General features: G+C 38.3%; 1 protein-coding gene across 13 annotated transcripts in view; it reads right to left on the bottom strand.

Moving 5' to 3' along the window:
- The window catches only part of CTNNA2 (catenin alpha 2), a 1,185,776-nt gene that overhangs the window by 70,028 nt on the left and 1,097,264 nt on the right, over positions 1–18,484 (bottom strand). For all 13 annotated transcript variants that reach the window (XM_077134716.1, XM_077134704.1, XM_077134705.1 and 10 more), the window contains one exon: positions 13,717–13,917. In XM_077134716.1, coding sequence (XP_076990831.1) covers positions 13,717–13,917 — 201 coding nt within the window. The remainder of the gene's footprint in view (positions 1–13,716; positions 13,918–18,484) is intronic.

The following is an 18,484-nucleotide window of genomic DNA, read 5'->3' as shown; positions in this document are numbered from 1 at the left end:
TTTTTTTTTACTACAAGTCAGTGTTTGTCAGGGTCTGACCCTTAGAAAAATCCTTCTCCACACCCTTCTCCTAAGGTGCCTTCAGTATTTAGAGCTTGGCCAATTGGTGCGGCTCTTTAAGCAAGGTACCTTTTGATCTCCAGATTGTTTTCTTTAAGAGTGATAAGATCAAAAAACAAAAATATAGGAACAATGTGATCTATCTTGACAGAAACTAGAATGTGAGTTTTACTATGAATTTTTCAAACCCCTTACTAGTGTCTGAGAAATTAAATACCTTCAAAGTAATAGTGAGATAGAAAAAGTCTCAAACTACTTCAAATATGATGCTGCTTCTGCTTCCGACTAATTAGGACGAAACATGGCATTGCCTTTGTGATTTGCACATTATATATTAACAGAGTTTCTGATATAGGATTATATAAATAGAAGCTGCTTTCTGCTTTCTGAATTACATCCAAAAATGTAGGCACCACTTTAGTGTTATTTACCAGAAATGCTGGATTGCTCTTAAGAGCTTATGTCCTGAAAGGGTGATCAAAGTTGGATATAAGCTTTTAAATTCTAGCTAAACTTTTGCATGCAGAGTGCATACAAGGCCATGATACGATGATATTCCAGGAGTAATGAAATCAGAGTTAAGCATGCATATAAAAATCAAGGTCATATCATTCTAGTGTAAATCAGATACCTAAACTGGAGGTGAGAAAGTTCTGGGCTGAATCCTCCTAAGAAACTTCAAAGGTGAATTTCAGAGCAAAGGGTGAACTCATAAAAGGAAGAAGTTGTGCTACAGCTGCAAATAGGATTGCTGACAACCATAACAGCAAATCCCAAGGGTAACTAGAGGTAATGAAAATGATTAGCCAGTCAACCCCACTGCCCCTGCTTAAAACTCTCCAATGATTTCTATCATGGAGGGGGAAACTATAAAATCTCTTTATCAAGAAGCAAAAGCAAATAAAAATCTGGCACCTGCCTGATAGTTCCAGTTAGCTACTCTCTTTCTGTCTGTCTCTCTCTTTTTGCTCATTCCTATTTATACTCAAATGTTCCAATTAGCCTAAATTACTTGTATGTCTCCAAATATGACATGGTCTTCCATACCACCATGTCCATGAATCATTTATTCTCTCACACTGAAATGTATGTTCCTCCCTTCAATCTTCAATCTCCAGTTCAGAACTAACTGCCACTGGAACACATCTGCTAATCCCCAGACATCCCAAAAATGGTAGTTCTCTGCTTTCCCATCGTATCGCATCTTAATCATGCACGCACTATTATAATACTTACTACACTGCATTAGGCATGCTTGTTGACATTTCTGAATGTTAATTGTTCTGCATATGAATCCCTTTAGGTGAAGACTGTCACCTCTTCATTCTTTTCCCCTTAAGCCCTTGTCATGGCTTCTGGCACAGAGAATCTATTGAGTTGGGAGGAGAAGGATGGGGAGTGAAGACCGTAGGGAAGAAATCATTTGTCATCGAGTACTTCAGGAACAAAGTAAGCAGAATCACATTTCACATACTGAGTCTCTCTCTTCTTCTGCCCATCATTTCATATTGGGTCAGTAATTTTATTAAATAGCTTCATGCGATGTTAACAAAATTATTGGTGGACATTCAAGGTTTGGTCTCCAGAGACCTTTCAGAAACCTGAGAGCAGAATTTTTTCAGGGCCACACGAGTAAGAACTTCCACCACCTTCCGGGAGAACTAGTCACCTGGGACAAGCAACCACATTGGCAGGCACAGGGGTTTCCCGATCACGGGTGGTAACAGTCAGTCAAAACACTCTGTGTTTTGTGTTCCTTGAACCAATTTTACTAAAACAGTAGAAAGAAGACAAAAGATAAGGCCTTCTTCTAGAAAAAGAATAAGTCTAATGAAAGCTAAAAAAAAAAAAAAAGAGCAAATGAGAATATTTGAACAAATATACGAGGATATAAAATATCAAGACTGGGATGGACTGTTGTGGCCAGCTACCTGATCTAGGACAGGAATCTGTACAACATGCTTCCTCCTACAGATGCTTATCAAGTTCCTATTTTCACAGTTGGAATGAATAAATAATTAGGTGTCATCAGAGTAACCAGAGCTAGAAAGTATTAATTTAGGGACCCATGGAGTAGTTCCAGTATCCCCCACACCAGGAAGTTGCTGTCTGCTATTCTTTCTGCAGGCAAAGGCATTCTTCTCCCAAAAATGGCCTCTGTGAAACACTGTTAAGGGATTTTATTCAGGTGCCCCCCCCCCAAGTTAAATGCTAGGTTTGGGGAGAGTAAAGTGTAAATGAGAGAATGTTCAAAACAGCTGGAGGCTTGAATTTGCTCAAAGGAAAGTCTGGCTGGTTGTTACCAGGCACTGGGTAGACATGAGGCACATGCGGTTCCTAGGAAGCCTTTTTGAATCCGAAGTTTCAAATCATAACAAGTAGGGAAGTATGGACTAAACTAAATTAATGGTATGGCACATTGAAATATTTGGCATTACTCAAAAAACAAGAAGAAGGATTAACCATAGAAGCTGGCAATAGAGCAAGAAGTAAGTAATCAAATAGATCTATAAGTCCACCTCATTTTATTCATCTACGTAATTTAAAGACCCACACCCTTAGTTTGAAGAATTCCCTACAAGGTACACAGGTGGGTGGAATCTTCTTGAAGTGCTCACTGAGGTTCTCCTGCATTACTGGATCTTTCACATCTGACCCTGGTATTAGACATGGCTTCTAATCGTGGTTCTGACTGTCGTCTCTATTGTCTTACCTCTCCAGTAACGCTGAACCAATCTTGGCCTTTGCTTGCTCAATGGCTAGCTCAGTCATTCTCCTGTCCCCTCCTGGCCACACCCTGCATGGCTTCATCTTGATTTGTGTTCAAGGAAATTGGACCATTGTGCCAGGATGTAAATATGCCTTGATTAAGTCTATCATTTAGAACTTGAGCACACATTCTACACCAATGTTCTGTCCTCATTGTTTTACTGATTCCCTTGTTCTCTCTTCTGTCTTTAAACACTTGTAGAATTATATGTGTGTGGCAGGCAGCCTCTGAGGTGGCCCCCAATGATCACCCCCTCCTAGTAATCACACGCTTGTGCAATCCCCTTACCCTGAGTGTGGACTGGACTTAATGACTAGCTTCTGACCAAAAGAATATGGCAAAAGGGATGAGATGTTAGCTCTGAGATTAGGTTCCAAAAAGATTCTGGCTTACATTTTGCTTGCCCTCTCTTTGCCTTCTTGCTTGCGTGCCTTGATGAGAGCCAGTGGACATGTTGTGAGCTGCTTTATGGAAAGGCCCATAGGTCAAATAACTGAGCTTGGCCACTGGTCAATGGCCTTCAAGAAACTGAGGCCCTCAGGCCAACAATGAATGAGAACTGAGGCCTTCCAACAACTCCATGAGTGAGTTTGGAAGCAGATTCCTCCCCGCTTGATTCGGGAGAAGACTGCAGCCTTGTGATAGAGTTCGGGACCCAGATTCCTGTCCCACAGACGCTATGCGATAACCAGTGGTCACAAGGTTAAGGACTGAAGTTTCGGGTAGATTTGCTACACAGCAATAGATTACTAATTTAGTATGCTATGCCATCAGTAAAAATATCTATAAAGATATTTAGCAGGGCACCTTAAACTTTCTGTTCAACTGTAGCAGCTATATTTGGTCTAGGTTTCTGGTATATTTATTGGACCCAGGCAGAAGTGTAATTGAATCTTGGCAAATGATTTTATACAAGTTATTTAATTGATTTAAGCCACAGTTTGCTCAAATGTAAAATAGAAATGATGATAGCCAACCTTCACAGTGTAAGTTTAAATATAATACACTCATCAACTTTATTAAACAATTATATACATATTTCTATATCTATATATTTCTATGTATCTGTATCTACCTCTTTCTCTCTCTCTCTCTGTATGTGTGTGTATATATATATATATATATTTATGTAAAAGTAATGTTGTATATGTATATATATTATATAAGCAATACTGTAGGCACTGGGAATAGATTGGAAAATAAAACAGATATAGTCCTTACCTTATGTAAGGTACTGACTACAAATTAGGATGCAATAAGATGTTTACCATGGCTCCTTATACATAAAAGACCCTCAGTAATGTTTCTGTAATTGTTGCCTTCAGTCCGTGAACCTCTGCGTCTACCCATTCATACACTCTCCTTTATTTCCATCAGGCAGATGGAAATAAAGAGTCCTTCAAGTCATACTAGGAGGCACAATCCCACTATCCACCACAGAACTCAAAAGCAGACCTGGTGGGAGATGGGGAAATAAACTGAAAACAGTGCAACAATTAGTGGCACATCTCTGAAAATTGGGAAGTTAGTATGATTCATCTCGAACACAGAGCTTCCTCAGTTTTATGCCCTTCTCTCTCTTTGGTATGATCATCATCCTTGTGATTGTGTAGCATTCTTAATAATAATAATAATGAAATCAGTCCCCAGGACAAGATTCAAAAACTTACTCCTAGAACTGTCTTTTTTATCTTGATTTCCAAAAAAGTCAGTGTTAAATATTATACTTCCATCTGACCATGAGGAAAGAGAATCTTTAAAAGTTAAAAAGACTTTACCAAAAAGCTAGTATGTAGGTTAAAAAAAAAAAAGAAAAGAAAAGAGAAAGACTCAAACTCAATTTGCCTAACTCAAATGAAATACTCCTTCCAATAAACCTCCCAGCTTAATTTAATATTCTTGTGAAACTATTTCCTTTGTATCTCAAATTTATATCACCTTAGTTATTTAGTTTATACTAGTTGATTGACTAAACCTGAATCTTGAACAAAGTGTCCTCAAACATTTTACGAAATTTGGTGCTAAATGCTTTATTTAAGTTTATCTTACTCTGATTAGATCAAAGACATGCTAACATTATGTGAGCTTTCTCTTGGTAACGCTCAATCAAATTGGAAGATGTTGCACATTGGAAGCTGAGATCAAGGACAAAAGTAGAAAAGCTTTTTCTGTTCCTTATTCCCTTGTAAGTATTTGTCAACTGTTTCTAACTCTCCAGACAAACTTGAGTCATCCTAGCTAGTCCCAATTCTTCCATCCTGTGTGTACCCTTGGACTTCCTTTCGTCAGAGATAGTCATCTGTTACCTCTGTGGGAGTTCCTGAAAGCTGCCATTTTCATAAATTCATGTTTGAAAAATTATAATGTACATTTCAAACATCAAAACCAAATTCAAGTCCCAGAAGGCCATACATAACACATGAGCTGAATTGTTTGATGAAAGATGAAAAAGGACTGCCTAGAAGGAGGAATTTAAAAAAAAAAAAACCTTAACTCCATTCATGATGATTTCTCTAAAAGAATCAGAAAACGCCCATTTACTCTTGTCTAGACACAAATTCCTTTCCCCAAGGAGAGAAAATGCTTGCTTGGAAAGTTTTCTTACATTTTAAAATAAGCTTTTTAAAAATAATCACAAATGGTTTATAAGTTAAGAGAAAGAGAAAGATGGCACATTCAGTTCTGTAACTCAAGGAATGAATAAAGAATTGAGCATCATGCCTTATTTAACTTGCAGTATTTGTCAAAACCAAGCTTGATAAATACAGTTTAATTTGGCATCAGTTATGTCTAAATACTTAGATTGGATTGAGATGTAGTGGAACACTAGGAATTTATTGTACAAAGTTTAAAAGATTCTGATCTTGAATGGAATAAAACAAAATAAAGTTCAGTAGCTAAGACACTTCAAATAGAGACAAGATGCCATTTTGGAGGTTATTCTTATGCATTATATAGATATTCCTTTTCAGTTTCTAGTTTATTAGAATAGCTAGAAGGAAATAACTGACACTGTTGAATTGTAGTCCAGTAGACAGGATTCTTGATGATGACTTTATAACTATGTAGCTTTTTTCATGAGCCTGTGTGATTGTGAAAACTTGTGGCTGACATTCCCTTTAACTAGTGCATGGGCAAATGAGTAATAAAATAAAACAAAAATAAATGAATAAATAATGGGGGGAATAAGAGGTATGGGATGTTTAAGGTATTTTTTTTAATTTTATTTTTGGAGTAATGAGAATGTTCTAAAATTGATTGTGATAATGAATACGCAGCTATATGATGATATTGTGAGCCACTGTATACTTTGGATGGATTATATGGTGTGTGAATATATCTCAATACAATTGCAATAAAAAAAAGATTCTGATCTTGATCAGTAAGCATGTGACTTTAAAAAGGATGCAATCCCTCAGAATAAGATGCTACAAATGCTGTTATATTTTTCATTGATATTAATAAACTCTGTTGAGCTTCAACCCTAATCAAGACAAGAGGAAATGAAGGATTAGCATTTAATTAAGAAGTAGAATATATACATCTATCTAGATAGATAGAATGATTAACATATAGATCAAGAGTGCAGAAAGACAGATAATTACATTAGGACAGACAGACAGCTAAGAGGGCAACTGGGCAAATACAGTGTCTGAAGTACAAAGCAGTGTATGGTAGGTGCCAAATGAGTGTCAGAGGTAATCAGAATCCAGAGTAGTGAGAGTGCCGAGGTGTGGGGTTGCCCTATGGTTTTAGGGAGAGAACCCAGCTAGCTTATAAGGAAGAACCCAGTTAGGGCTGAAGAGAATGGCAAAAATATAGAAAGGTAAACCAAACGGGAAGGCCATTTTGAGGTCATGTTCACCAGGATAAGGAGAACTCCTCTGGTCCTTATGTCCATCTGCTATTGAAGGTCCTCCAGCTCCAAGCAAAGTTTCCCATTCAAAACTATTATAGGGGTACTCCAATGGTGTACAGTGTATGCTCACGAAAGAGTGACTGTCAGCACATTCTGACCTTCTTAGACCCAAACACCTATGACCAGTGTGTTGTTTTCCTACTGTTAAGAGGATATGGGGGGGTGGGGGCTTTATCACTCCCTCAGTTGTCCACAGATGATCCATCCTGTCCACCAATTCTCATGGATACCAGCATGGGCTGTGCTAGACAAAATATGCCACCCCTTTACTGCTGCACTGCAACCTCCATGGATGCTGGTCCCCAAGGCACATAAAATGACATAGAATTGCCACGTCTTTTGCAGTTGCCAGACTTTTGAATCCATGCTGTGATTCGTGCAGAAAATGGAGATTCGTGCAGTTCCTTTTTGTCTCACTTTGAGAAATGAGCACTTAGCAAAATGTGGCTTGTTCCCCTATGTGATCCCAAATTCATAGCACACAGAGGTATTGTAATTATGAACCTTCCTATATTCACCCCATGTCATTTCCACTTCCATGTTAAAGGTTTTATTAGCAGGATGAAATTGTGTAACTTACCCTCTCTTGCTAAGATGTGTTTCTCAGGTGGTTCTCTGGCCCTTCATACAGAGAGAGATGAACACATCTGAATTCTAACAGAGTATATAATTTAGAAACAAGCCAGTGTGGAGAATGTATTTTCATATTTATACATGGTCAGGGCTCTCTGAGCAAAAATTACTGGCAACCTGGGTCAAAGAATGATTCAACAGCAATCTCAAGATAGAGAGAGATTTATAGACTGATTCCCCAAAAGCTGTGTGTTCGCATTTCAGAGGGGGATAAAACCAGGAAACATTCATTCTTTATTCCAAAGGTTTTTTAACAATCTGGGGACTTTTCCTAGTGTGGATCTGTTTATATTAAAGTTCAAATATTTCTCTTTCCATCACAAGAGAGGAGAGGGGACAGCAAGCACCAATTCCTATATAAGCTCTCAAATTCATAATTGTATGGCTCCTCTCCTCTGAACCAGACCTCTTCTGTATGTGCAGAGTCCATTTGCCCCGTTATGCTCTCCCGGGAGGAAGAATGGGACAAGGGGAACTGGTGGAGTTCTTGTTGTAAGTAAGAAGACTGTTCTCTGAACCAAAAACCTTATGCTTGCTTTTAGGATAAAATAAATAAATGTAGATATTAAAACATTTATCAACCAAACACCTTTGAAAGCTGGCATATGTAGGTCTCTGTCATGAAAGGCACTGAGACCAGCTACAAGCTGCATATTTTAGGACTGTTGAGGGGACAGTAGCTCCTTGTTCCTCTACACTTCTGTCTTCCTATCACCCTGAGAACCACAGCCACCCACAGGCAAGACATTGCTTCCATAATCTCATCATTTTGACCATTCATAGAGAAATAAAATACCTTGCAACAGTAGGAAATGTTATGTTAAAGTATATTTTAAAATATATTACAGGATGGGCCACGGTGGCTCAGCAGGCAAAGTTCTCGCCTGCCATGCCGGAGACCCGGGTTTGATTCCCAGTGCCTGCCTATGCAAAAAATATATATATATACATAAAAACATTTTATAATATATTTAATATATAATAATATTTTATATATATATATATATATATATATATATATATATTACAATGTCTAGGCAGAACCATTGTGGTAATCATAGCTTTTGTTTGAAACTCATTACTTTTATAATCTAATTTTAAGGTTGGTCGTGGAGAATTGACTTTGGCTGGGATGTTTCTTGTTGTCCATGGTATCTAATATTTTTTGTCTGTCCAATAAAGCTGCTGCCTCAACTTATTTTTATATAAATTTTCCCTCTCTCCACAATCCCTGCCCACATCCAGCTACAGGTATAGGTAGGTCACCCAGACATGCCTACTCATAAAACTCCATCCCACTGGCAGCAGAAATCTGCCCAAGCAGAGGGAGTATACTACAAGATGGCCAAACAGATTGGCTCCCTTTGCTATGTAGCAGGTGGGAGGAAAAGAAATCTCTATTTATCCTGGAATGTTGAGCTGTGAGCCTGAGGCTGCTGATGGACATATTCTGCTGAAAAATGAAAGCACCAGGTCCTAATTTCTTATAGTCACTTAATCAGTGCACATTTATTAAATGTTAATTCGGTGCACCATTCTAGGGCCTGCACACTTACATGAAGCCTCTGCCTTCTAAAAGCTGACAGTCTAGAAACAGACACAGACATATAGCTGAAAGGAACATGCTAAATGTCAAAACATTGAGAGAGCCTCCTGGTGTTACCAACTGAGACTTGAGCTAGAGCTGAAAAGATGAGTCCACAAAACAGATGTAGAGGGGGAGGAGGACGTTGCGAACATTGCAGGGAGGTGAGTGGGCGCAGCATGGATGTGCTTTGCTTGGAGAATAATGAAGACACACATCCGGATGAAGCCAAGTGTTTATACAGAGGATTCATTGGCAGTGCTTGCCCATGTAGAGTGTCATCTCTAAGAAGCCAAGGAGAAGTGTCATTTATATTCTAAGATCAATAATATTGACCTTCCTTAGTGACAAAACATAAAGCAAGAGATGAGAAAACAAAGCCCCAGAGACATTAACTAATTTGTTTAAGGTTACTTTTAGTTGGTAGAAGTCAAGAAATTGAATTCTTCTGATTCTTTACCTGGATTCTTTCTATTACATTGTATGGCCTCAACCAGTCCCCCCCCCCCCCAATAATATTTCCATTTTTGATGTTTTATATTTGCTGATTCTCTTACATTTTCTAGGGACAATAAATGGAAATGATGTAAAAATCTCTTCTATTCTTTTGAAACTTTAGGTTACAGAAGCATGTAGTAAAAATCACACATCTGCTTGGCCCATGTGTTCTCGAAAATAATAGAACTTCAATCTCTGTATAGAGTGCTCGATAACAGAGAAACCTCACTAACAATACTTTGTTGTCTATTCCTTCTTCCATTTTTTTTCCAGTCTATTGTCCCCTCTGAAGAAGGAACTGTTTGCAGAAGTGCAAAGCTGCAAAAAATCACACTCACATTGATGTGAACGTACATCAGCTATCAAAGTTACAAAATTAGCATTTCAGTAGAATAGCTCAGTGAAGAATGAGCTGGTCTATGTGTATCTAAATATGATATCAGTGCATGAGCTTTGGCTCCCCACACCCCTCAGCCTCCTACGGTCACCTGACTTGGTGAATGAGGTCTGTGAAGATGGGTCTGGTCAGGCGTGGACTTTCTACCATGCTGTTGGTAATATATTATCATCCAGGTTTATGGAGGAGACAATCAAAGATGCCGTGTACATATTTAATGGGCCTGTTGTAGATCCATTTTATTGTGTTTTCATGTGCATAGATTAGTTTTGTAAAAACTAAATAGCCACATTTTTATATAATGCTGCTCTGGAATCTTAACATTAATAATTCTTACAATTATTCTCTCACATTTGTCTCAGCATCTATCTCAACACAAAAAGCACTGTCAAGCTGAACACTCTTTAGTGAGGAAGTAAAATAATTCATGGGAAAGAAACCATAAATGGTTTTGTCACTCTTTGGATATCTCTTAATTTCATAGCTCCCAAGGCAGGGGATGCTGAAGCCGGAGTCGCGCAGTCCTTTGTACGTCTAAAGCTGGCTTGTTCGCAAACACCTACGGCAACCACTTCTGGTCTAGTTGAAGCTTCCTTAATATTTAGCACCTTTGTAGATCCCTCTCTGTAGTCTATTCCCACCCCCTTGCACCCCACCCTATGTCCACAGAACCAAGACTCCATCTCTGCCCTGTTCAAATTTGTTCCTATTTTGGGATATTTCTTCACCTCAGGACAGGGATTCTCAATGGAAGTGATTTTTGCTCCCTTGCCTCTGCCTTTCAGGGATAGTTGTAAGTGTCTAAGGATATTTTTGGTTGTCAAAACTTGGGCAAGGAGGAGGTGCTGCTGGCGCCTAGTGGGGAGAGGCCAGGGATGCTGCTAAACACCCTATAATGCAATGGAAACTCCCCCTTCCCAATAAGAATGAATTTTCTAGACAGAAAGGCCAATAGTTAGGGAATGAGGGAACTCTTCCTTAGTGTCTTGAATCTAATAACTCAGATATACAACTTGACAGAATCTGGTAGGTTGTGGCAAGGCAAAAATAAAAAAAAAAAGACATTTTGTATTCCCTGTCCTAGATTCCTTTCCTTTTTAATCATCCTTCCTCTTGGCACTTTCCCTTTCTTGCCTACTACCTGTATTCTCTCCCCAGAATATAATATACCTCAGGGTAAAATTTTATAATTGCATAAGGAAAGGAAACCAATTTATTACAGTTCTAAAGATATTTTAATCAGGAGCAAACTGTTAGCCCAAAGGTATAAATTTGGGCCTCAGTAATATGCATAAGAGTTTTTCTTTTGAGGGCATATGACCCCCATCGCATAGCTAGTGAGACGACTAATTCATTTTAGAAAACATGTCTAACCAACAAAATCCTGCTCATCCATGTTCACAGAATTGACTCTCTGGTCTTCCTCAATCTTCACATATCTGCTCCATGCAAGGACATTCCTAACTTTTCTTTTTAGCAAGCAGTGAGTTACCTGAAGTTTTTGCTTTTCTTTCTTTGGCCACCTCTAGCTACTCCTAGAGAAATGCTATTTTGCCTTTTTAAGAAAGAGAAGAACAATGGGTACAAAAAGAAAATAATTTATGCACCTTTACATATTCTATTTCTTAGCCTCCTACAACCCTCTTTTCCTTGGCATGTGCTCGTATATTTTCTACCATAGGTTTGTATAAACTGTCTGTTTCAATGTCTTCCACCTGGTTGCTTTCCTAGGTATCTTCAATAGATCCTGCAAAATAGAGATAACTTATATGTCTTGTTCATCTTCTTTCAAATAAGAATTGCATGTGGACCTCAGGGTAAGAAAGGAGACTTGGTTAACTTTCCAGAGGGTTCAGTTGCTGCAAGGAAGAGGAAGGATGGGAATTTTAAAAGTTCTGACAGTAAAAATAGCTAGAGCAAAATCTTGATTAACAACAATCCAAGGTGGATTGCTGGGTTTCATTGATTTTTTTCAGTAAAAAAAAATCAACCATGAAATTATTATAGTTCACACCTTTGATGAAAATTATCTTAAAACATCTCAATCAACCAAGTACACTGTCCTTGCCTTTGCATAGATTTTTGATCCAACAGGCCCCACCTCTTCTGTTCATTAAGGCAGCCCAAGATACAATAAGAAATGACTCTAAAGTATCTCTTGAACAATGCCTGAATTCTTCTGGGGCACAAAGTCACATGGTAATTGACAACATGCCCTTTATCTCTCATGAGCCACAATTATCGTCTCTACAAGCCATGAGCAGACATGAGCTGAGAGCCTGGTCTCTAGCATCTCTTCGCAGGGCATCACTTCCATCCTTCTCTGACATGTTGTACTTAGCATTGTCTACATAAAGGAAGGCTGATATGTGTCAGATATGCCAGGGAAAGCTGAGACTTTCTAACAGAATAGAATTTATGGGCCAGGAGGCGAAAACAAAAAAGTCTTTGAGTTGGAGAGTAAAATGCCAGTTTCTAATTCTTTCAAGCGAAGAAAGAAATAGTGTAAGGCTTGCTTTGTGTTGTTATGCTGAACGCAAAGGGCAAGCCTATTTGGAAGAAAACTGTGCTGCATTTCAGCTAATTAGAATGTGGGTATACCTTATTATTATCACCATTTTTGCCATTATCTTTAATTCTAACTCTGTGAGGATTTAAAGAACAGCAAGAATCCTTAGATGTGTTCCTTTTATTGTCTTATTTTGCACTATTCCCTTTCTGCTGATATGTCAGACAGTGACTGATATCTAGGTTTTGTGTTGTTTTTCCTTGTTATTCCAGGCTAACATGTATCTACAGAAGATTTTGTACATATCCTTTCCCCTGTAGTAGGAAAGGAATTTCCACCAACATATCTTATCATGAAGAACTTGGAAGACTTCTATATTTGATCTTTCAGATACTCTTCTATTTTTTAAACGCTTAGTGGAGTCCAACATCCATGAGCAGACCAGAGAAGGTATCTGTTGGGGTTTGAGGGGAGCCCTCATCTATACCAATTTACTATGAACTTTAGTCTCATATCCCCTCATCCAATATAAATACACAAGGCATGAGGAATTTAAGAGAGGGTCTGAAGCCAACAGACACTAATCAAGAGGACATGATGACTAAAAATAGTCCAGTCTTTGATACAACTGTTCAAAGTAGTGGGTAATTCTGCTAACTGAGTGCAAGTAAATCTTATTTTTTTGCATCCTAATGCACCTGAGAGCTATGAGACCCTCCCACAAATCACCATGTCTTACCAAATGATTCTCAGTGGGAAATCATGTGTTCCTGAAGGAGGACAAGTAGGCTCTCCTACAGGGGCAAGGCAGAAACTGAAAGCCAACTATTTTTCAGCAGCCACTACCTCCTTGCCTTGAGAACTCCATATCCATGGACTATCTAGTCCCTTTATGCTTTACCCTTAGCTGTGAAAAGTCCTTCCTTCTGGTTCTATCGTCTAAAGCAATGAATGGAGAAATGGTTTTCAAGTTCAAGATTCTAAGTTCCAAGTACACCTCCACTATTTGCTAGCCTTGTGTCCCCATTCCAGTCTCCTAACCCATTCAAGTTCCAGTTTCTTATTTGTAATTGAAAATGACAAAAATTTTCTGCCTACTTCACAGGGCCCTGGTGTGAACTTTTAAAGTAATATACAAATGCAAAGCAAGAACTTTATTGTTCTCTTAAAGTTATTGAAGTTCAATAACTTTCAAAACATGAATAGAGTCCTTAGTGCATCTCCCCTTCCATAATCATACATAATTTAGAAGCAAAAGGCCTAGAGAAATCGACAAAGCAATTTATTCAGTTGTGAAAATTAGTCACGGCATTGACATTTGGCCAAACTCAATATCCATGCTTACCTGTCTCTGAGAGCAATTTTGTAGCTTCTAGCACCTTCTCAGTATACACCCCAGCTTCATAGTTCTCCATCTCAGCATTGATGATGTGTATGACTCGGGCTGCTCGGCCCCTGATGGCCCCTGCAGTCCGGTCCAGGGTGTCCACATCCCCCTCTTGGAGGGCTATCACACACTTGTTCACGTCCTCCAAGATGTGATTTTCTGTGGAGAACACACATTTATATGATTTTATATCACTCGGATATTCAGCAACCAATCTGAGATTATTTCATCAACTATCATGTGCCTTCAATTTGCACTTGTTTATTCATGCTTAATGACCTTGAAATGGCAGTTAAAGGACATAAGTTTTCATTATATTAATGGTTCTCAAACTTGAGCACCACTTGAGGGGCTTGTTCCATCAACAGACTTCTGAGCACCACTCCTAAAGTTTCTGGTTAAATAGGGCTGGGGTGGGAGGGGCATGAATTTGCCTTTCTATCAAGGGTTCAGGGGATGTTGAGGCTGCTGGTCCAAGGACATACTTTGAGAACCAGTGCCTTAGAGAATATTCTCTCCTTTGATTCAAAGTTTGAGATTTACTACATGAAAGGCCTTTTAAGAGTGGGTATTGCAGTCAACAGGAAGTCAGTTTGACCAAGTAGAAGTACCTCTAAGCATGACCAATATCAAAGCTCTGGGTGCATGCTTGTTTAATTACATTTTTTATGACAGAAATATTTAAGAGAATCTGTGCAATGAACAAAGATCTCCCAGTCAGTCCTTCAAAGTCATGCCATACATACAGCATATGCAATTGGGAAAACTGATCAGAAGAAGAGGGTCACACAGCTCCCAAAATTAAAATCCAATTTTAATCCAATTTCCTGGCAGGTTCCCTCAGATTAGAGTCAAGGTAAGTCTCCCATTCCTGTTATTGTCCAAAGTTGAAGACAGGCAAGAGGGGAGACCTCTCTTTCTATGGGCATCAGATAAACATGACGCGGACCTATGCAGCTTAGTAAGTGCATAATTTTGTGTTCCCTGTCCATGGTAGGCCCTATGATTATGTCCCCGGAACATTCTTTAGAAACAAATTCTTAAGGAAATCTTCAAAACATTTAATGCTCTAATGAAAGAAGAAAGGAATTTAAGCTGCGGTTGCATACACACACACACACACACACAGACACACGCACACATATACTCCATTTAAATAAGTAAATGGAACAAGTTTAAAGATATTCCTAAGGGATCTGTTGACTGTAAAATAATTATAATTGAAAAATCAATAAATAGTAAACAATGAATTAAAATCGATTATTAATGCTTGAAGAAGTTTCTCAGGCTAGTTCTGATTTTAAAATTCCTCAAGCAGAGATGGGAGTGTGACCAATGAATCCCAATCTTCTCTACGGCTCTCTCTTACTTTCAGTAAACCAAGAACTCAGAGGCAGTATTTGCTCTTTTAGAACATTGGGTAGAAAATTGCAAAGTACGACTTATGTTTCATAATGGAACATTCATTTGACCTAGTGTGGTGTGATTTCCTCACTCAAATCCTTACAGTCATCCAATTTCTAACTTCTAGTTCTTTAATTTCAAATATAAATTAAATTAGGAAAACAAATGACACGTTTACATTCCAAAAATTCAAATTTGTTAAACTCACAAAAATAGTACTTTCTGAATGCTGATGTTTTCCGGAGAGAAACCGAAAGACAAAGTTACAAAAATACAAATTTAAGAGACTTTGATTTTGATTAAAGAACTTCTGAAAACTACTCCTTCTTGATGTGCAGCAAACTCATCTAACAGAAGAATCAAGAAAAAGATTTACTCAAATGAAACGTAGCACAGATTTTAACTGCAAAAGTTTGATTCAAATACACCTGTTTTACTGCCCTTCTAGATTCCCAGGACAATTAAACCCTGGCCCCAGGGAGGGCATAGTTTAATAGTTTATGGAAGGGGTTTCATGTCAGAATCATGCACCCAGCTGCCATGTTTTTTATTAGCATAGATATATAAGAATAGGCATGGTTTAAAGACATTATTTTGGAATTTAATACAAAACAGTGAGAAGTCTGTCAATTACACTAACTACTAATCCCTGTGAGGTTAGTACAATTAAAAAAAATTCTCAGAAGCCTCACATGCCTCAATATCTTAAAATGAAAAGAAATAACTGTTGTTTTCTTTTCCAAGCTTATCATGGAAGCCAGGAATTGTGCAGCTAATTTAATTACATAAGAGGCAAAAAATATATACTATTATAGGTAGAACTATAGCTATATGAAGAAAGTCAGCTTAGGATGAACATTCATATCAAAAGTATTGTTTTTAATGAGTCAAATCATCAACAAATTCATTAAATGCTTAGTCAGGTAAATTGTGTTATCTGAATAAAGTATTTATTGATTTTACAATTTACTAATTGACTGACTGGTTCTATTTTTTTGAAATGATAAGATAGTTTTCTCAGTGTTTCTCAACTTTCTCCAAGAAGAGGTGCCCTTTTTAAGGAGAATAAATCACAATTCCATCAAGATAGTAGTTATATGGATGGATGGTATAAATAAAACGCATAAAAGGTACTAAGATTCATTAATGTTTTAAATTAAATTCATATTTTATTACTATAAATAACAAAATGTATTTGGAAAAAAAGCTTTACCTGCATGCATACTCATTTTCTCAAAAGAGTACACTTAGTATATATATATACCGATTCCTAGACACCTTGCAATAACTTTTTCCTCTGGCTTCCTTTACCCTCAGTTCAGGAATCCACAGTCTGGGTCTAGTATATGTGTCTAACATATTTCAAGAAGGGTAGTGAACTCTTTAGTGGCAGAATACCCTCACTTGATTCATAATTACATTCCTAGCTGTGCCTTGCACACAGCAGACAATCAAAGAAGACATGCTGAATGAATACGTCTATTGAAAAGGGACAATTAATTACATGTTTTTATCCTAAGTTGCTTTCAAGCGAACCAATTTATGAAGTAAGGAGAGAGAGGAATGCTATTGCAACTAAAAAAGAATAGAGAGATAAAAGTAGTAATAAAAGGCATATGTATTCCAGAGATTACTCTATTGCTGGAAGAAACAGGCCAGGTACTTTGGATGTTTCACCCTGATATGCTGCCTCATATATAAAGTGTCATAAAACATTCAACTGCAACATCTTTTGCGATAGACTTCCTTGAATTTTTGCAATCTTGCCATGTATGAAAAGTGGTAATTTTGTTACAAAAATCACTGATGACCCAACTACTTGACTATTATAAACCTCCAAGCTATACTTTCTACATTCAAACACCAGGTTCACTGCGTGAATTTTTAACAGAAGACAAACTCAAAACCCAAAGTAATGGCAAATGGCAAACAAATAAACACAAAACTATGGAGTGGAGTTAATTGTGTTTTCTGAGCTCAGCTTCCCGTTACTGTCACATGGTTAATGCCAAAATGCACATTTAAAAATCCTATTCAAAACTGTAGTTTTGTGCCCACGGGAAAAGTTAAAATGTTCAAACACAGGCATTTCACTTTTCTATGAGCTGCAGACACATCTGAGAATTGGTTTTGTTCCTGTAATATTAATTGCTAGCATCACTGCACCCCAACCTTGTTGCATTTCACATGTAAGAATTATACATTCAGGCACACAAGTTCAGGTAGCATGACAACAAAACAACCATAGCCCTTTAAAAGCAAAGATCATTTTTTTGTTTGTTTCTTAAAAAGTGTTTCCTGCCAGAATAGATATTTCCCTAAGAAGAAACTGATATATAAAATATCATTAATGCCATTTCAAAATATCTCCTGGGCCACACTTGCAATTTACTGATGCAAATGTTTTGGCTCCAGCTTGTAGAGGAGACAGTATGTAGTTTTCCCAACTATTGGGCTGTGTCCAACAGCCGACCAGCAGGACAGAGTGGGTTGTGTCATTATTTGTCAAGCCCGGTCTGTGGAAAGGTGCCTGCCGCCTCCGATTGTCAACTCCAAAGGCATGCTCCAGCAGGCCCTGCCAAGGCTGGCTCCCTGACAGCGCCTGTTCATTTTCTGTCGTGGCTTGCTGCGGCACTTGTACCTCTGGGGTTGGGCTGCACAGTGTTATCAGCGGAAGCCAAAGCCTTTGCTTGTTACTGGTAATAATGAGATGCACAAAGGAATGGCAAGGAGAAAAGGTGGCAGAGGCAGGGCTGACGTGAAGACAATAAAGAAGAGCTCTGCATTCTTGAAAAAGTCTGAGATAAGACCTCTTCACCTTGCTTCTCCCCACCCACAGAAACATCTGCATGCATTTTTAAAGAAGAGGGTAAGTGGGGGGAGTTTTAAAATTTTAAGATCTGAAAGGATTCATCTCTGAAAAAGGGAGTCTATGAGTAGGTAGACTAGCATGCAGAGGAAGATTTCCAGGGGCCATTGGCATTTCCAGGTGAATCACTGGGTCTGAAGCCCTTTCTTGGGGGGCCCCTGTGCTCAACCTGCCAACCACAGACCAGACCCTGGAAAGGGACATTAATTTTGGAGCTCATCCCTCCATTCCCCACCACCCAAATCCCAGACATCCTATCCGAGATACTTCTCAGCACTTAATTAGATATTTGTTCCTTTGGGTGTCTTTTGGGGCTACAGGACTTAGCAATGAACACAGTCAAAATTCCAGGAAGGGTATCTTTTTGAGTTCTCTATCAGTCAGTCCCTAGATGTGGGGATACATGAATAGATTGTTGCTTTGACAGGTCATCAGAAACCAGCACTTTAAGAA

This window comes from Tamandua tetradactyla, chromosome 17, assembly GCF_023851605.1.
Source record: "Tamandua tetradactyla isolate mTamTet1 chromosome 17, mTamTet1.pri, whole genome shotgun sequence".
Classification (NCBI taxonomy): domain Eukaryota; kingdom Metazoa; phylum Chordata; class Mammalia; order Pilosa; family Myrmecophagidae; genus Tamandua; species Tamandua tetradactyla.
This window is presented reverse-complemented; position numbering and strand designations above follow the sequence as displayed.